This window comes from Cervus elaphus, chromosome 29 (genome assembly GCF_910594005.1).
Source record: "Cervus elaphus chromosome 29, mCerEla1.1, whole genome shotgun sequence".
NCBI lineage: Eukaryota > Metazoa > Chordata > Mammalia > Artiodactyla > Cervidae > Cervus > Cervus elaphus.
Genome location: NC_057843.1, coordinates 44,244,203 through 44,265,284, shown reverse-complemented (window position 1 = coordinate 44,265,284; position 21,082 = coordinate 44,244,203). Strand labels below are relative to the sequence as shown.

At 39.7% G+C, this 21,082-nt stretch overlaps 1 protein-coding gene across 1 annotated transcript in view; it reads right to left on the bottom strand.

Moving 5' to 3' along the window:
- Nucleotides 1-13,529, bottom strand: part of CFAP95 (cilia and flagella associated protein 95) — an 88,864-nt gene extending 75,335 nt beyond the window's left edge. Inside the window, exon 1 of the mRNA XM_043891091.1 lies at nt 13,315-13,529. Within this exon, the coding sequence (XP_043747026.1) occupies nt 13,315-13,466 (152 nt within the window). The 5' untranslated portion in view covers nt 13,467-13,529. The remainder of the gene's footprint in view (nt 1-13,314) is intronic.
- Between the last annotated feature and the right edge of the window lie 7,553 nt (nt 13,530-21,082).

Here is a 21,082-nt window from a genome sequence, read left to right as displayed (position 1 = left end):
GTTAGAACTGGACATGGAACAACAGACTGGTTCCAAATTGGGAAAGGAGTATGTCAGTGCTGTATGTTGTCACCCTGCTTATTTAACTTATATGCAGAGTACATCATGTGACATGCTGGGCTGGATGAAGCACAAGCTGGAATCAAGATTGCCAGGAGAAATATCAATAACCTCAGATACACAATGACATCACTCTTAAAGCAGAAACTGAAAAGGAACTAAAGAGCCTCTTGATGAAAGTGAAAGAGGAGAGTGAAAATGTTGATTGAAAACTCAACATTCAGAAAACTAAGATCATGGCATCCAGTCCTGTCACTTCATGGCAAATAGATGGGGAAACAGTGAAAACAGTGACAGACTTTTATTTTGGGGGGCTCCAAAATCACTGCTGATGGTGACTGCAGCCATGAAATTAAAAGACACTTGCTCCTTGGAAGAAAAGCTATGACCAACATAGACAGCATATTCAAAAGCAAAGACATTACTTTGCCTCCAAAGGTCTGTCTGGTCAAGGCTATGGTTTTTCCAGTAGTCATGTATGGATGTGAGGGTTGGACCATAAAGAAAGCTGAGTGCCAAAGAACTGATGCTTTTGAAATATGGTGTTGGAGAAGACTCTTGAGAGTCCCTTGGACTGCAAGGAGATCAAACCAGTCAATCCAAAAGGTTTGGTTCAGTCAATCCTGAATATTCTTTGGAAGGACTGATTCTGAAGCTGAAACTCCAATACTTTGGCCACCTGATGTGAAGAACTGACTCATTGGAAAAGACCCAGATGCTGGAAAAGATTGAAGGCAGGAGGAGAAGGGGATGACAGAGAATGAGATGGTTGGATGGCATCACCGACTCAATGGACATAAGTGAGCAAACTCCAAGAGTTGGTAATGAACAGGGAAGCCTGGCGTGCTGCAGTCCATGGGGTCCCAGAGTCGGACACAACTGAGCAACTGAAATTAACTGACGTAAAAATGTACACATTTTTTCAAACACTGTAGAGGAAGCACCAATAATTCCCTCACTTTGAAAACTAAAACTAATGGACCATCTTTATTTATCCATGTGACTCCTAGGAGCTAGGACAACGTGCTCTAGAAAACTTTCCCTGGTCCAATAGGCCTAAGTACTCCTCTTAGATGTCTCCAGAGCACTCTGCTTACTCCCATCCTAGCAAGTATTACAGTACATAGTAATTGCCCAGCAAGACCCCTCTGAGGGTAATGTGATTTATTATAGGTCTTATTACTGTCTCACAGTAATCTTGACCTCCTAGGGGCAGGGAGAATGTCTTATTCACTGTCAAATCCCCAACCCAGTAGATGCCATTCATAAGAGATCTCTTTATTTAGAAAAAAACATTGTTTTTTTTGGAGGGAGTAGAGGTTATTTGGTATTTTGCTTTATGTTTTCAAAAGCCCATCTTATGCTTCTGGGTCCTGGCTAAACAGTTCAGTGTTTTCCCAAGTTTTCTAAAAATTGTGACAAGTGATTCATACATTTTAATTTCAAAATATTCTTCCTACCACTTTCTATAAAAGGAAGCCAAATTCTTTGCAATAAATAAATGAAATTATATTAATTCTTCCATTTGATGGAACCTGGAACAATCTGATTGGGGATCTAACATCTCAACAAAGAAACATAATTTTTCTGCCAATTCATTACCTTTGTTAATGCATCAAAACTTAGTGTGATCAAAATAAAGAAAACACTTAGTGTGACTAATATCAATTAAAATGTAATTGTATTTCAAAATTAAATATTATAAACAGTAATAGAAGATGTGTCTATCAAAACAGTAATATAATACTCAGATTTATTCAGAAATTTTTCAAAGCACCACAAAATCTTTTGTTCACCAAATCTCTACACAAGATTTCTATTTTCTATCTGTGATATCTAAGGTCAATTTTTTAAATTATTTTTTTAAAGATTCAGTTGTTTTTTTTTTAATTTATCTTTGGCTGTGCTGGGTCTTTATTACTTTATTGCTGTGTGCAGGCTTACTCTAGTTGCGAGGAGCAGGGGTTCCTCTTCCTTGAGGTTCTCAGGCTTCTCACTGTGGTGGTTCCTTTTGTTGTGAAGCATGGGCGTTAGGCACGTGGGCTTCAGTAGTTGCGGCTCCCGGCCTCTAGTGAGCTGGCTCAGTAGCAGTGGCACACGGGCTTAGTTGCTTCACAGTTTGTGATCTTCCTGGACCAGGGATCGAACCCATGTTGCTTGCATTGGCAGGCAGATTCTTAACCACTGGACCACCAGGGAAGCCCCTAAGGTCAATTTTTGAAAACTGCATGCGTGGGTGCCAGTTGGGTGTGTGAGTGGGGAAGCTTAAAGTCAAAATAATAGCTAATGTAGGAAGTCATCAATATATTCAGTTCTCTTCAGTCGCTCAGTCATGTCCGACTCTTTGCAACCCCATGGGCTGTAGCACGCCAGGCTTCCCCGTCCATTACCAACCCCCAGAGCTTGCCCAAATTTATGCCCATTGAGTTGGTGATGCCATCCAACCATCTCATTCTCTGCCGTCCCCTTCTCCTCCTGCCTTCAATCTTTTCCAGCATCAGTGTCTTTTCCAATGAGTCAGTTCTTCGCATCAGGTGGCCAAAGTACTGGAGTTTCAGCTTCACCATCAGTCTTTCCAACAAATATTCAGGACTGATTTCCTTTTGGATTGACTGGTTTGATCTCCTTGCAGTCCAAGGGACTCTCAAGAGTCTTCTCCAACACCATATTTCAAAAGCATCAGTTCTTCAGTACTCAGCTTTCTTTATGGTCCAACCCTCACATCCATACATGACTACTGGAAAAACCATAGCCTTGACTAGATGGACCTTTGTTGACAAAGTAATGTCTCTGCTTTTGAATATGCTGTCTATGTTGGTCATAGCTTTTCTTCCAAGGAGCGTCTTTTAATTTCATGGCTGCAGTCACCATCAGCAGTGATTTTGGAGCCCCCCAAAATAAAAGTCTGTCACTGTTTTCACTGTTTCCCCATCTATTTGCCATGAAGTGACAGGACTTAGTTTTCTGAATGTTGAGTTTTCAATCAACATTTTCACTCTCCTCTTTCACTTTCATCAAGAGGCTCTTTAGATCCTTTTCACTTTCTGCCTTAAGAGTGATGTCATTGTGTATCTGAGGTTATTGATATTTCTCCTGGCAATCTTGATTCCAGCTTGTGCTTCATCCAGCCCAGCATGTCACATGATGTACTCTGCATATAAGTTAAATAAGCAGGGTGACAACATACAGCACTGACATACTCCTTTCCCAATTTGGAACCAGTCTGTTGTTCCATGTCCAGTTCTAACTGTTGTTTCTTGATCTGCATACAGATTTCTCAGGAAGCAGGTCAGGTGGTCTGGTATTCCCATCTCTTCGAGAATTTTCCACAGTTTGTTGTGATCTGCACTGTCAAAGGCTTTGGCATAGTCAATAAAGCAGAAGTAGATGCTTTTCTGGGACTCTCTTGCTTTTTCAGTGATCCAGTGGATGTTGGCAATTTGATCTCTGCTTCTTCTGCCTTTTCTAAACCCAGCTTGAACATCTGGAAGTTCACGATTCATGTACTGTTGAAGCCTGGCTTGGAGAATTTTGAGCATTACTTTGCTAGAATGTGAGATGAGTGCAACGTGCGGTAGTTTGAACATTCTTTGGCATCGCCTTTCTTAGGGACTGGAATGAAAACTGACCTTTTCCAGTCCTGTGGCCACTGCTGAGTTTTCCAAATTTGCTGGCATATTGAGTACAGCACTTCCACAGCATCATCTTTTAGGATTTGAAATAACTCAACTGGAATTCCATCACCTCCATTAACATCAATATATAAATGGGTTATATTTTAAACTTGTGTTATAAATTTGGGTATTTGGAATTTAGAATTCATTCTCCATCGCAGTAGCTCTCTATAGGATATAGTATTATATTATATAAATAACTACAAGATAGGATGGGGCATAGTAGATATCTATGGGATTATTGGGCTTCCCTGGTGGCTCAGATGGTAAAGAATCTGTTTGCAATGCAGGAGACTCAGGTTTGGCTCAGGTGTGTGGGGAATATCCTCTGGAGAGGAGAATGCCTACCCACTCCAGTATTCTTCTCTGGAGAAAACCAGGGACAGAGGAGCCTGGTAGGCTACAGTCCATGGGGTCATAAAGAGGGAGATATGACTGAGCAACTAATAGGATTATCAGCCTAGCACTCCTTCTTTCTCCTGGGAATGTCCATTGTGCCCTATGGCTATTGGTGAGCTGCCATTTTCTACTTCATTTTGACCAGTCAGATGACCCCAAACTGATACTTGGCCCAGTAATGGACATATGACCTGAAATTTTAAAATTCAGAACTTAAAATATCTTAAAACCAACTTTTTTGTTGGTTGAAGATCTAAGTTATAAATTACAGAACCATAGCAGTCATGTTTCCCATAGTCTTCAGTGATAAGATGAGGGTAACACAAAGAGGAGGAGAGAGGAGAAGTGAAGCAAGACCTGGAGGCAGTGGCACCCCTTACGTCTGTTGTTCCTGCGGTTGAGCTGCATACCTGCCCTTCTTCTTATCTAGTGATCAACCATGCTATGAATATCATGACCTAATTCACTTTCTTCCTTCCTTCTGCTAGTGCAAGCTGAGTATTTGTCAACTGCAGTCAAAAGAAGTCTGATCAGTACACACAGAAAATAGTACTGATGAGGTGGCTTCTCAGGCCAACTCAGAGAAGTTTATCACAGAGTGCTAATTCTAGTGCCATTGAAAACCTTGATCCCTGAGCCTGGGTATCCTGGGGTCCATAAGACTGAACCTCTCCTTACCAAAATATCACTAAGCCCCACCTTCTTCTTACCTCCTCCCTCACACCCTACACATCCTTACCTAGAAAAGGACCATCAGTAAGGGAAAGAAAGCTGGTGAAAAAGCACATGCGACTCTCTGTGAGGAAGAGTGCAGCAGCATTAAGACGAGGCTCTGGTGACTCCTGCAGCCCAGGAGAGAGATGGTCCCAAGAACAGGAGGGAGTTGGCTCAGGCAGAGGTACTTGTATACAGCAATGTTCTTTTCTAATCCAAGTGTACCCACATAAGGAAATGCCTGTCCTATAATATCTGCCCTACAGGTCAAGGGTTCATCTTGCAAGTAAAACTGTTTTATTTTGGCCATCAGGTAAATTAAGCAAAACCTCATACAAAGGGAAAGGTACAATTTTATAACCACTGGTTTTCAGAAAATGAATTTGGTTGGGATTTCACAAAGAGAGAATAGCACTGAAAGAAAAATACAGTCAGGACAAAAGGATGCAGAATGTCCTGCATCATCCTGAAAAATAGAAAATAAGATGTTTCCCTCCCCAAAACTACTACATTCAAAAGCATTTGTGGGTATGTGCGTATGTTGAGGAATAAGAATGTAGCACAAAGATTAAAAATAACCATCGCGTAGGACCTACCATTATAGAACACAGACAAGAATGAAAGGGTGGTTAAACTAAATGAATGTGAATAGCATCATCCTTTTTATCCAACATAAACTGGCAATTAAAAAGATATTTTAAAAAGATTCATAATAAACCATGAAGAATGACTCAGACTATGAAAGAGATGAAGTACTGTGTTTAAATTCTGATCATTTAGAGAATGTTTGCTCCAAGGGAAAAGCTGTAAAAGTGATATCAAAATTTTTAAAGTAATTTTCCTTTATTCTTACTATGAAAATAATATACATTCATTATGGAAAATGTAAAAGTGGCAAATAGGAAAAAAGAAAAGGACAAATAATCCATAAATCCACCATCCAGTAATAGATATCTTGTGTTGCATAGTAAATATCTTTCAGCCTCTTTCCAATGCATATGGACATATTTTTAACAAAAGAATTTATTATATGCTGTTTCTTTTTTTACTTAAAATGAGATTATATTTTCAAATAATAACCTTTACATTTTTCTTTGCTTAACTCTTTAAAATAATCTTTGTTCTAATAAATCAGAGGCATCCACATTTGCCCTGGAAAGATCTAGGACTGTTTTGAATATAAAGAAAAATAAAGTGTTAGTGATTAACTTCTGAATAACAATAAATTCCTTTAGTCCTGCTGCTGCTGCTGTTTACTCGCTAAATTGTGTCCAACTCTTTGTGACTCCATGGACTGTAGCCCGCCAGGCTCCTCTGTCCATGGGATTTCCCAGGCAAGAATACTGGAGTGGGTTGCCATTTCCTTCTCCAGGGTACTTTCCCAACCCAGGGCTCGAACCTTCATCTCCTGTTTGGCAGGCAGATTCTTTACCACTGAGCCACCTGGGAAGTCCTCTTTAGTCCTGGGTCAGATGCTTTTATTGAAAGTCAGGAGCTGTTAAGAAATAAAAGGGCTAAATTTCTTAAACTTTGGGAGTCAGTGGGCCAGCTACAGGACCACTATGTTCTGGGATGAGGTACCCCTACCACAGTGGCTACTACCAGCCTAAGTCAGGGGACAGGGGAGGATGAGCTTGACATGGGGATCTATAGTGCTAAGGAGAGCCAAAATGGAAATGAGTCTGTAAGCAGATCCCTCAGGTCTTCAATGAACCAAGTGGATTAGTCAAAAATTCACTAGTAGCAAGCACAGAAGTTGGATAAAGGATGAGGTGAGCAAGAACAAAGACCCACATGTAGATCTGGGAGACTCACTCCCCCACCACCAAAATACCATATAACTTCAGTCCCTCCTGCACACACAGATAACACAAGGAAAAGGAGAGGGTAGAGCAGGTAGGACTCAGAAGAGTGGGCGCTGTTATGAAAGAGACTATTTTAATCTAAAACAAACTGTTTAAACTCAGAGATAGAAAAATCCTTTGGCATGTTTGAATTTTTCTCTAGTAACCAACAATTGAAAAACCTTTAGGATCAGTTTTAGAAAACAAATTTTATATATGTATCTTGCTTACATGAAAATTTCTAATTCTGCTACTGACTAGATAGTAAATATATTTCCACATCATTGATCTACTATCACATCATCTTAAATGATCACACAGTATTACAACTTGAAATGCTTTTTAAAGTACAAGTTAAGACACAACTACTGAGCTTGTACGCTCTAAAATCTGTGCCCTACAAGAAGAGAAGCCCATGTATTGCAACTAGAGATTCCCTTGCACCACCACAAGAGAAGGCCCGCACCCTGCAATGAAGACCCAGCACAGCCAAATTTTTTTTTTAAGTATAAGTTAAGAAATTAGAATGTCTCTTTAAACTGTGACTATCATTTGTCCCTATACTAATTAAAAATTTTCTAAGTACCTGTTATTCATGTAACTGTCATTACCAGTACATTCCTGGTAATTCATGTACTACATCTAGGAAGAGTACATGTTTAGCTCCCATTTTTAAGTTCTTTACCATTCTAATCAAAGCCTAATGCTTTATAATCCTCCAATCTTACCTCTACAGAGGTGACCAAACATGCTTCAATGTCATCCTGCTGTATCAGGATCAGGGCTGTGCATGTGCAGAAACACAGATGGACTTAGAGATTTATTATGCCAAACCAATTAAGTCAGGAAGACAAAGATAAAAACCACACAATATCACTTATATATGGAATCAAAAATAGGACACAAATGAACATTTCTATGAAACAGACTCATAGAGTACAGACTTGTTGTTGCCAAGGCGGAGGGCGCTGTGGGGAAGGAAGGATTGGGAATTTGGGATTAGCCAGATGCAAACCATTATATACAAGATAGACAACCAACAAGGTCCCACTGTACAGCACAGGGAACTATATGCAATATCATGTAATAAATCAAAATGGAAAAGAATTTGAAAAAATAAATATATGTAAAACTGAGTCACTTTTCTGTACAGCAGAAATTAACATAATATTGTAAATCAACTATATATAATTTAATAAAAAAATTTTTTTAAGGGTCAGGACTGTGAAAATCAGCTCTGGAGTTATTATGGATTTGCATTATCCTGTAGTCCTTTACCTTAGGGTCTTTTTAAAATATAAAATAGAGGCCCCCAGCCTGCAATGCCTTTTGTGTTTGTGTGTGTGTCCTTTCTATCTGCTCATTTGTTCATTTCTTTGATAAACATTATTTGAGCACCAACTGTGTTCTTATAACTTACCCTGAGGTTTGCTCTTCTCACTTCTTATTACTGACCAAAAAAGCTCTTTAAATTCTCTTCTCTTTCCTCTCCATATAACCAAACATTTAAAATGCACAAAAGAAAAGTTAAAAGCTTTTGACTGAGGGTCTAAGTTGTTAAAGTAGAAGAATGGAGGCTTGCTGAAAGGGGAAGCATTTATGGATTTCAACAGAGGCAGGCTGCTACATGTGGTTACTAAAGAGCTTTCTTTATTTTCTTTGCCTTTTTATCCTGAGTGTGTGTTGGAGATGTGAGAAGATGGGATTGATGGATAGAGAAAATCTGTGTAACTCTAGCTTGGTCCTTAGTGGTGTGAAGGACTCTAAAGACTTCCAGGTTAGTCCACAAGAAAACTGCTGATTAAATATAGGAAGAACATACAGCACATTAGAAAACTCATCTCTTATTTTCTAATAAGCATACCAATGATATTCTAGTGCCTTGAAACTGGATTCTCCTCTGAATGTGAAGTACCTTGAATACATATGAACTCCTTGTTCAAATAGCACAATAGAATATAAGTCTGAAGAGCATCATAGAAAGTTCTTTAATTTCTTTCCCCCGCCCAAATGGTTTTCTGTAAAAATTTTTAAAACTATCAAGTTCCCGACCCTACAATTATCACCACATTTTAATTTTTCTTCCTTTTTCCCCTTTCTCTTTCTGTTTTCTTCCTATAATGGGGGTGGCAGGGGAGACGAGTAAAATACCCAAGCTCTTTAATTTAGGGCTCAGGCAGGAGAGAGAAGTAATTGAAATTACAAATATATAAAATTAACCTGAGTGAGTCCTTAAAACTCTTTACGTATCACCATGGAGACCAGAGCATGAACTGTCTCCATGGAAACTTGAGTGAATTTTTTTGGCTCATCACTTACTGCTGATGCTGCTAAATCACGTGAGTCGTGTCCGACTCTGTATGACCCCATAGATGGCAGCTCACCAGGCTCCTCCATCCCTGGGATTCTCCAGGCAAGAATACTGGAGTGGGTTGCCATTTCCTTCTCCAATGCATGAAAGTGAAAAGTGAAAGTGAAGTTGCTCAGTCACGACCGACTCTTGGAGACCCCATGGACTGTAGCCCAACAGGCTCCTCTGGGCATCGGATTCTCCAGGCAAGAGTACTGGAGTGGGTTGCCATTGCCTTCTCCCATCACTTACCACCAGATGTCAATTTGGCCAATGAAAAAGAGATACATATAACAAATAAATACATAAATAAGAACTAGCCTCAAACTAGAGAATTAAGGGCAAATCTAGTTGTCCTGGTTCTTAGTATTCAATTATTCCGATGAGTGGGAAGATATCCCAAGAGAAAACTTCCCCTCAACTCATAATTTCCAATGGAAATATCTGATGATATAGCTCCATAAATGCTATAGGAATGAATAGAGAAAGATAATTTCTAGAAAAAATCTTTTTCATTCAGAAGCATCAAGGTGTAATGCAAGTGATATGCCTCTCTATTCACCACTCCAACTGCAAGAAGACAAGACTCCTATACAATGTCTTACAGTAGTGGACCAGTAATGGACCAGAAACACTTTTAGCAACCATTCTGGGTATTTCAGTTTATCATGTCTATTATACACAACTGTTTTTAATGTGTAGTGAAGTCAAACAGACTTGCATTACATTCTGCATAAAGAGGAACACAGGAATCACTTAAATGTTTATTGAGAGGTACTTCAGAATTTCTCCCAGTTAGATCCTATTTTGCAAACCTATAGGCACAGTTCCTTCGTTGATCAAATACTCAATTGAGAGGTCACCAAATGATTATTTTATTTTATATTTTATTTTATGCCACACCATGAAACATGCAGAATCTTAGTTCCCTGACCAGGGATTAAACATGTGGCCCCTGTAGTGGAAACAAGGAGTCTTAACCACTGAACCACTATTGACATACCCTCAAATTGTGTATTTTAGATAGTAGGTGTTCATCAATTAAATAATCACTAACATAAGTTTAAAATTCAATAAAAGTTTTTTTAAAATTCAATAAAAGTTTTAATATACAACAAAATAAGTCAAAAGAAAGCAAACAGTGATGACCAAAATACATAAAAACAAAATGGTCAATGACATTGATTCATCTAGAAATTTATATAATTTGAACTTTATATATAGTTTTTTTAGGACAGATCTTGGTGAATGGATGTGGAAGGAAAACAAGGATGCCAGCAGCACAGCCAGCTCAGAGAAATGCAAGTGTTTCTCAGATTTGACAGTTGATTCTCATTATTTGAGGCCGTTATGTTTTAAAAAGTCACAAACAATTAGAAAATACTGAATCATTGTTCCTAGGGGAAATACAGGATTAGGTTCCTATCAGCCTCAGGTCACATTTTCATCAACTAATCAATATGTGACCCAGTTTTATGTGTGTCCCTGTTTAAACACATCTTGTTTAATATATATTGTTGACTCATTAACATTGAAATTACAGCCAATAGCATTGTAACTCAAGTCTGAATGAAGTTTATGTAACACACATACTTTCTTCATGAGGCACATCACAGTCTTCTTACACTAGACAGCACTTCAGCACTATGTTTGGGGGCCACCTGAACAATGATATCACCAACAAAAAGTACACAAATGCAAAAACATGGCACTAAGTAGACAGTGAAAAGAATACTTGTTTACAGGAAGAGGAGCTAAAACAAGAAGGCAGAGTGCCTGACATCAACTGAGACTATGTGTGTGGGATGATTCAAATTTTTTGCCTCTCAGCACATGTCCATAAATGACCATGAAAGCACTGCAAGTAATGATTGGGGTTACATATAAATTTTTGCAAGTAGAGGAATTTGCAAATACAGAATCTACAAGTAATGAGATCAACTATATTTACCAACTATAGAGAACCTCTTCTATTTCCCTCTGACACTGCTTCTTACTATTACATTGCTCTTGTCTATTCTCTTTTGTGTACCTATAGAACCCCTATTCTTCCTTCTAAACCTTGCTCAGAAAACCCTATGCACACTAACCACCCCCTCCTATTACATTTGCCTCTTACACTCATCTCTATTTTGCACAAATCAAATTATACTGAATTTACTGACATTCTACTTTATTGGCCAATGAAATTCACTGAGGTCAGTGATCATGTCCTAATACATGTATATAATCTTTGCTGTGTTTACCATGTGCTAGGCTATCTGTCAAAAGATGCTTCACATATAATACCTTGTTTAATCTTATAATAACACTATCAACCCCATTTTACAGTTGCAGAAACAGAGGCCTAGAATAGTCATGTCACTTACCACATCACAAGCTGCAGAACTGGTATTGAAACCTAAAATCCAAGCTTTTAATCATTATATTATGCTAAATAAATATGTTACTATGTATGATTGACTCCTTAATACGCACAGGCATGGTATTAAATGCTTTATATAAATTATCTCATTGAACCACTTTATCCATCTCTGTATCTCCAACACATAGCAAAGTCCATGACACAAAAATATTTGTTAGGTTGAACTGATTTCTTCCTGCTCCCAAACCTTCTTTCTAAAACCAACATGAGAACTCTCTACAGCTCCAGCAGTGATCAGAATGACTTTCAATGTTACATCACCCTTTTCTCCCACCAAGATCCTCGTCCTCTTTCTCATACATATTCTTCTGTGTTTTGCTACTGATGTCTGTGATGACCACAAGGAAAGTCTTCAAAGCAAAAGAAGTACAGAAGGGAGCAGAAGCACTGTCCACTTGAAAAATGTCTTTTTCTTTAACAACAATTTCTGGCAGTGATTTACATTATGACCTAAATCCTTATGGAGTAACAAAATCATGGAAGAGTTAAGAGTTTTGCTTGAGGCCTGTGGGGTAACCCCTCTATGAGGTTAAAGAGGATTTTTCTGCTTCTCAGTGTAGGTTTTGATTTCAAATTAACATAACCTGTCATAGTCAGTTCAAAGTAGGCAGAGTTGGTTTTAGGGATAAGAAGTAAAAGTAAGGGAGAGAGCCCATGGGAAAGGGAGTAGGCTATAGAAAATTTGCAAGACAGAAACAACAGGATTCACATACATTACATGAAAGAACGGATCAAGGAGCATTTAGCCTTGGGCTAGAGTCAAAATTATTTTCTTTCAAAGGTGAAAGTATAAAGAGAACAAGATATGAAATTTCATTTCAGATCTTCCTCTTCCCCAGAATATTCCAAATAATCCAAAAACAATAATTCTCAAAAATACAGCCAGGAAAATTGACCCAAAGGACAGAATTCTAAATGCTCTAAAAGGCCTCATTTTTTCTCCCAATTATATGTATCATGTTTTTGCTACTGGACACTGTCATATTTAATAAACAGCAGAATCTCTTAGTGAATTCCAAGCCCAAAACATAATGCAGGGAAGTAAACGTTTCCTGAGGTCAGGCAGGAAGTCAAAATTACCAGAGAAAGGAGTAGACTCATCTTAAAGAGTAGCCAGTGTTCAACTCCCCAGTACATTCATAGTTGCCAGAAAGAATAAAATTCTTTGCTGCCAAGGCTTTCAACTTTTCAAAAGAAGACACAATCCTCTATTTCCATGTGAAATGTCCTGGTTTTAAATGTGGTCAATTAATTTAAAAGAAAAATGTAAACACAGTGCACATCAAATAAACTGTGTTTGCTGGTTTACCCAGTCGGGGACACAGGAAATATTTTAGGGACCTCTTTCAAATCACTCATTGTGTTTCACTGCCCCCAAGAAATGGAAGTCCTGGAGGCCATCCTCTGAACAGACATCTCCTCCTGTGCCTTGGTCTCCTAACAGACTCTGCCATGATTTCCTGGCCTCTGCAGATACCCTCCACCTCCACTCTCTGTGTGGGTGATCTGTGACCTCTGGCAGACAGGGTCTGGTGACAGCTGGTCTCCATGTGTACTAGGGAGCTGCTCTTGGAGGCCTCTTCTATCTCGTCTGCCCTGCCCAAACTCTCAATCCTACACTCTCCATTTCTCCTTTGAAGATCTGTTTCCCTTTATTTTCTCTCTTCTGATTTCTCTCTTGAATGATGTTTTTCTTTCTTTATCTACTCTTCTTTTCCTCTTTTCTTATTTTCCTATTTATTTCATGCTCTTCACCATCATCCTCTCTTACCTTTCCTCTCCCGTCCCCCATCCCTTCCCTTCTTCTCCATCTCCCAGCACCTAGGAACCCGAAGAGAGCTCGCTCACCAGGAATACACCAATACTGGCTTCGAGTATTTCTTGTGATGGGAGCGGAGGGTTAGGGAGCCCTTGCGCTCCATTAAGTCCGTGGGTCCGAGTTCCAACCAGTATTGTCCATGGCTGCACCATTCCTGGCAGGAACTGTCAGAGCTATCCATGGCGGCCCTCCTGACACAGACCTCGAAGGATTTCTCTCTCTATCCTACTCCGTGTGCTGACACAATCCAAGATTCGGCGTCTCTCATCTCCTAAGCAACCTGGGGCGGGGTCAGTGGAAGGGCGGGGCCAATAGAGAGGCCGATCCCTCAAACTTAACAGCCCTGGTTTCCTAGACAGTGTACGGAACTACTGATTAGGAATAAACTACACCCCCCAGAGTGCAGTGAGAGAAGGGAGCAGGCTACCTACAGCTTGGGAGGAACAACTGCATCCTGGGATATGTAGTTCCACCCTCCTAACAGCCTAACCCTTAGAGTGCGCGGAGTTAAGCGCGAGCGCTGGGTCAGTTAAGGCCTGAGTGGACCTGAGCCCCGAGCCGGTCTGTTCTGGCTGTCTTTGGGGAAGTTTCTCGTTACCATTCGTTATCTGTTGCCACCACACCTTCTGCTTACAACTTACATAAATTTGACTAAAGGGGAGCTAGAGAACACCCCTCAAACCATAAAGTATGTCTTTTCCATACAACGTTTCTAAGAGCCTTAGGCTTCAATAAATTCCAGAAGTTTCTTAATGTAAGAAGATCACATTACACAAGCGTAAAAACACAAGAGATATTTCACATTACAAATATATTCTCTAGTTCGCAAATGATTTATTATGGTATGCCTAATAGTGTTCTTCTGAATTAGATTTCACCAATTTGATACACACAACTACTAAGTGCTTTTCTGCGGCCTGCAGTGCCCAGCGTGGGCACCTGTGGTATGTGTAGGCCCCTATTTTACTGACAGTCACAGTTAAACCATGTTTTTTAGAACCAAATAAATAGCCCACTGTCACCTGCCCAGAATTAGTAGAGCACTGATTGCTATTTTAGCCCTTTACTTCTGAAGGAATGAAAATTAGAAGTGTAAACAAGATCCATGCTAAGCTCAATTCTGTCCAATCAAAGCATAGCACATTGTTGTTGCTCCAAAAATATTATTATCATATTATCACTATTTCTCAAGCTTTGTCTGTAAGGCCTATTTAATAAGTATCTTTTTATCATATTTTAATATGAAATTTAATAGCCTGAGTCAGAAAAATGTTGGCAGATATTTTTATATATTGTTACTAATGATAACGATGGTTTTGTATTCATATGGAATCTTTTCAAGATCAGTAATAAGCTTTATTTTTTATAACTATGAAATCGCTGATCTTCAACATACTTGAGTTATTCCTGTTTTCCTCAATCTTCATCAAACCAATGACGTGCAGGGCTTAGTGCAAGGCCTTCTATTATAGTAATTTCTTTTCAACATAATATCCTTGGAGTGAGAAAATTACAGCTCAGGTGGCTGAATCAGTACTTCTCTGTAAGATAAGTACAGGCAGACCAACTTGGAAAGTGGGAATCCCTTCATCTGAGCCTACTCCAGTGTATTTCTTTATTAGTTTTATCAGATCCATGAAGAAGTTGCCAAGGAGACCCGACCAGGACAGCAAACCTAAAACGGATGTAATCCAGCCAGATGTAAATAACCACAGAGGTTAACCTCCTTACCATCTCCTTTCCTTTCTGTCTTAATAGTCTGCTCAATTCTTGGAAAAGCCCCTGCTCAGGACCTTCCAAAGTCACCATCAACTTATCCTCTCCTAGCATTAAAATTCTTCTACCAAGTGTCATGCAATTATTTGAGAGAAAAAAATTTTAATTACATAAGAACGTTAATTTGTACTATCTTCATGATGAATCTAGTTTAAATCTATTAAAAAACTTGTACTGAAATTGTATAATGCTTAAAAGTTTGAAACAAGTATTTATGTCCTAATTAAGGATTGCATAGAATTTTTTTAGTTCTCCAGATATGAGGACCTCCCATCACCCACCATATACATCTCTAGGGGCTCTCTTTCAAATATTTTGTATAAAAAATTTAGGATCAAAATGAATGAGAGGTATCTGATCCTCCCTGCTCCCGCTGTCCCCCCTATGTATCTCCTGTTCTGTCTCCCTTCTCTCCTTTGTTTCCTTTTCCCCGCTTTTTCACCCCTTATCCCTTCCTCTTCCATCACCACTCCTTATTTTCTTTCCTTCTTCCCTCTTCTTTTTCTCTTCCCATCTTCCCTCTCCCTGTTTCCTCTTCTTCTTCTTCCTCCTCTGAGAAGTGGTATGGATTTTAGAGTCAAAAACTACTGCTGAGCCCTTACGACAATTTGGTACAATTCAGTTACATGCAAAATACAGAAGGAAAATAGTATGACCTAGAAATCAGGGCCAAAATTTATTTGAATAAGTTCATATTAAAGGAGTAATGCTAATGAAAGCTTCAATCTTCTTGCCTTTCCTTTAGCTATTCATAACTACCAACAGTCTTTTTAGAGGAATTTAACCTTGAATATGATTCTTCAGTGCTTCTAATTTGGATTGCAAACATATCAGGCATTGACCTGCTCTCAAGACATTATTAACAAGTATTGATTAAGTCCTATCATGCAGCAGACATTATTTCTGGAACTCCTACTGTCAACATGGGGATTAATTTATAAAATAGTCAATGTATAGTATTCTATAACTCAGCATTTCCCTTATTTTGATATATAATCCAGCCAATAAGTGAAATTCTTCAGTAGAGTTGCTCATAGATGTTAAAACTTTAATGACCTGGGTTAGTAATGACATACTCTAACATAAATGTAGATTAGGGATTTCTTTAATATCCTACAAGTTGGATATCCTTAATTATTCAAAGACTGAATACCCATTTTCACGAATGATCTAAACCCTTAGTTTCTTCCATGTTTCTTCTGTGCCGCTTTAGTGTTTTGGCACCTTCACTCTTTATTAGCAGCAAGAATGAGACAATTTAGCTACCAGTTACTAGTTCTTATGGAAAAGTGGCACTGGAAATTAAGTTCAATATCTTTGTGACTTTCTTTGTTCCCTGTGGTCTTTAATCTAGATGAAGGAACATTTTCTCCCAGGGAAGAAGCTCAGAGGAAAGATACCGGATTTGGGCTCCTTTCTTCTCCTGGTGGTGGTAAACATTTTCCTGTGTTTCGCATAAGTCCCACCCCCAGCTGCATGATGAGCAGGCTGATAAGGAACTTACAAAAAGGCTTCTCCCAGAGGGTCAAGTGTATGCAGGAAGTTTCTCTTGTTGTTGTGTAAGCCAAGCACATAGCTGAGGATTCTGAGTCACCAGTCTGGGGAAGAGAAGGGGAGCTTAGGGCAGAAACAAAAACTTTCTGAACCTGTAGGGTCTTTCTCCAAGTTGCATGATTTCGAGTTTCCAGTGTTCAGTTGGCTTATGTCAGGCTTATGACACTGTTTCCTCTGTTAATTAAATTTCTTTTTATACCATGATGTTTAGATTGCTTTAAGTAGGGAGGCTCAGGCTATTTCAGAAGGATCATTTTCTAAACAGTCAAAAAGTGAAAGTGTTCCTCGCTCAGTCCTGTCTGACTCTTTGCCAGGAGGAGGCTAAAATCAAGTAAGGTGACATTAAAAGATAATAATAAAGAAAATAAGGCCTTGAGAGTAAGGATCTTTAAGACAGAGGGTTTATTTACTTTTTTGCTACTATTCTATGACTAATTAGTATACTTCTTAAAATTTGGAGCACGGCTCAAGTTGGGAAAGAGAGTTGAAATGCTTCTTTTCACGGGAAGCTGGAAGTACTATTCAACAAATAGTTTGCCAGAAAAGGAGTGTTTCTGAGGTGTGTGCTGTGGGGGCTATAAAGGTAAGCCCACCATGGAATTCAAGAGGAATTGGAGGCAGAGTCAGCTGTTTACTATTCCTTCACCTTAACAACTCCTCTTTTCCTCCTGGATTCACTATGCAGCTTCTTTCCTTGTTAGGATTGAGGATTGAGGAGTTAAGGAGGAGAGGGTGAGAAGAAGCATCTTATTTGACTACTGACCTCATAATTTCTGTCAAGGCCCTCCGGGTGTTGATGCCTAAATGTTGGTCATAGGGAATTTTTGTAGGTTCCTCATAGGCCTCCTTAGAGGACTGCATTATTGCTAAGAGCAGATTATGTATCTTGATTATTTAGGTCATCTTACCCTTGCACTCATACTTCTTGGGCAGAGTCCTTTGAAATCAGTCCATCCTAATCTTTCCAGTGTCCATTCTTGCCCATGGGAAACGGCATGTTTGGTGCCCTCTAAATCCTGGAAGCACAAGCTGCTCCTCTTCAGGCTCTGCTACCATATAAAGCTCCAGAATGCCTCTAACCTTCAGATATTTCTAGGCTAGAAACTGGGCACCACTCACCAGGTCCTCCAAATCCCTAGGTGACATGTCAAGCTCTCTTGAGAAAATTCTAAAACCCTTCTCACTTAAAAAAGGTGCTCTGCACTAGTTCCTCTGTGGGAGTTGGGGAGCAGGGGAGAGCCCAGACCAACAAGCAATTCTCAGGATACCAGCTTTGCATCCTATAATTCAGCTCAGTTCTGACACTATCTACCCAGAGATAGCGTTGGCTATCATGGGTTGAGGGTTCAGCCCTACCAGACTGCCCCCCATTCACCAGTCACAAGTCCAGGTTATTACCTGTACTTCTGACCAAACTGGCTATAAATCAGAGATTATATGCCCTCCTTGAGTTCAATTAGATTGCTAGACTAGCTCACAGAACTCAGAAAACATTTTACTTACTAGAACACCAGGTTATTATAAAGGAATATAGCGTAGGAACAGGCCGGTGGAAGAGAGGCAGAAGACAAGGTACTGGAGAGGGCACTGGACCTTTCATGCTCTCACCACGTGCGCCACTCTCTCCGAGTCTCCGCATGTTCACCAATCCAGGAGCTCTCTGCACCCTGTTCTTTTGGATTTGGGGGCAGGCTTCATTACATTGGTATGACTAACTAAATCACTGGTCATTGGTGACTGATTCAATCTCCAAGCCTGCTCCCTTCCCTGAAAGTTGAAGGTGGGACTACTTTCCTACCCTCATTTTGCTGGTTCCCCTGGCAACCAGCCCTTACCTTCCAGTGAGGGCCAGAAGTCACCTTATTTACATAACAGGAGACACCTTTGTTGTTCTCCTTGCTTAGGAAATTCCAGGGATTTAAAAACTCTGTGCACCAGGAACCAAGGACAAAGACCAAATATATACTTCTTATTATAAATCACAATGTCATATTTGACTTGAATGGAAAGGGGAGAAGAGAAAACTATAGCATTAGGCCAACTCTCTCCAAAGAAATCCTCATGGCCACTCTTCCTCCCCTCATTCAGTCTGACCTTCCTATATGTGTGTGTGTGTGTGTGTGTGTGTGTGTGTGTGTGTGTGTGTGTGTGTGTGTGTGTGTGTGTGTGTGTGTGTGTGTGTGTGTGTGTATAAATAGATGATGCATATTATTGTATCAACTTCTCTTTGAAAGTCTGTTGCCTATGCCCACAGCTCACCCTACATTCTCTGGCTAGAACTGATCACTCCCTCTTCTCTATTTTGAAGTATCTTGATCACCTCTTATGATGGTGCCTATCACACTGTAGAAAAGTTCATTTTTTATATGTTTATCTTCCCCACTAGAGTGACTTGAGGACACCATCATTTTGGCATCCCTAATGTGTGCCTTGAAACTCAACATTCAAAAAACTAAGATCATAGCATCCAGTCCCAACACTTCATGGCAAATAGATGAGGAAACAATGGAAACAGTGACAGACTTTATATTCTTGTGCTCCAAAATCACTGCAGATGGTGACTGCAATCATGAAATTAAAAGATGCTTGCTCCTTGGAAGAAAAGCTATCACAAACCTAGACAGCATATTAAAAAGCAGAGACATTACTCTGTCAACAAAGGTCTGTCTAGTCAAAGCTATGGTTTGTCCAGTAGTCATGTATGGATGTGAGAGTTGGACCATACAGAAGGCTGAGCACCAAAGAATTGATGCTTTTGAACTGTTGTGTTGGAGAGGACTCTTGAGAGTCCCTTGGACTGCAAGGAGATCAAACCAGTCAATCCAAAAGAAATCAGAACTGAATATTCACTGGAAGGACTGATGCTAAAGCCGAAACTCCAATACTTTGGCCACCTGATGTGCTGACTCATTGGAAAAGACCTTGATGCTGGGAAAGATTGAAGGCAGGAGGAGAAGGGGATGACAGAGGATGAGATGGTTGGATAGCAACACCAACTTGATGGACATGAATTTGAGCAAGCTCCACTAGTTGGTGATAGACAGGGTAGCCTGGCATGCTGCAGTCCGTGGGTTCACAAAGACTCAGACACAACTGACCGACTGAACTTAATGTGTGGCATAATGCCTGGAACCCGCATGGTAGTAGAGAAAAAGCAAAACCAGAATTCAATGGGTACTTTCTAGTTGTCACATACTATACCAAGCATGTCAACATATATTATCTCATTTAATCATCATAGCAGTTTTATGAAGTTGCATCTATTTTATATTTACTACAAAGAGGAAAAATAGGACTTAGTTAATTTAATGACTCCCAAAATCATGACACTACATAGTGAAGACAAAATCTGAATGTAGTCAGTTGGACTCTCAATCCAGTTTTTACTCAGTATTGTCTCCTAGGACAGAAAATTATTACAGTTAAAGTTGTGGCTTCTTTTCTTTTTTAATTAATTTGTTTTTATTGAAGGATAATTGCTTTAAGAGGAAGTAAAAAGCCTCTTGATGAAAGTGAAAGAAGAGAGTGAAAAAGTTGGCTTAAAGCTCAACATTCAGAAAACTAAGATCATGGCATCTGGTCCCATCACTTCATGGGAAATAGACGGGGAAACAGTGGAAACAGTGTCAGACTTTATTTTTTTGGACTCCAAAATCACTGCAGATGCTGATTGCAGCCATGAAATTAAAAGACGCTTACTCCTTGGAAGGAAAGTTATGACCAACCTAGATCACATATTAAAAAGCAGAGACATTACTTTGCCAACAAAGGTCCGTCTGGTCAAGGCTATGGTTTTTCCAGTGGTCATGTATGGATGTGAGAGTTGGACTATGAAGAAAGCTGAGCACCGAAAAATTGATGCTTTTGAACTGTGGTGTTGGAGAAGACTCTTGAGAGTCCCTTGGACTGCTAGGAGATCCAGCCAGTCCATCCTAAATGAGATCAGTCCTGGGTGTTCATTGGAAGGACTGAAGCTGAAACTCCAATACGTTGGCCATTTTATGAGAAGAGTTGACTCATTGGAAAAGACCCTGATGCTGGGAGGGATTGGGGGCAGGAGGAGAAGGGGACAACAGAAGATGAGATGGCTGGATGGCATCACTGACTCGATGGACATGAGTTTGAGTAAACTCCGCGAGTTGGTGATGGACAGGGAGGCCTGGTGTGCTGCGATTCATGGGGTCGCAAAGAGTCAGACATAACTGAGTGACTGAACTGAACTGAACTGAATATTCCATTGTGCATATGTACCACAATTTCTTTATCCATTCATCTGTCGATGGACATCTAGGTTGTTTCCATGTTCTAGCTATTGTAAATAGTGCTACAATGAACAATGGGATACATGGGTCTCTTTCAATTTTGGTTTCCTCAAGGTATATGCCTAGGAGTGAGATTGCTGGGTCATATGGTGGTTTTATTCATAGGAATCTCCATACCGTCTTCCATAGTGGCTGTATCAATTTA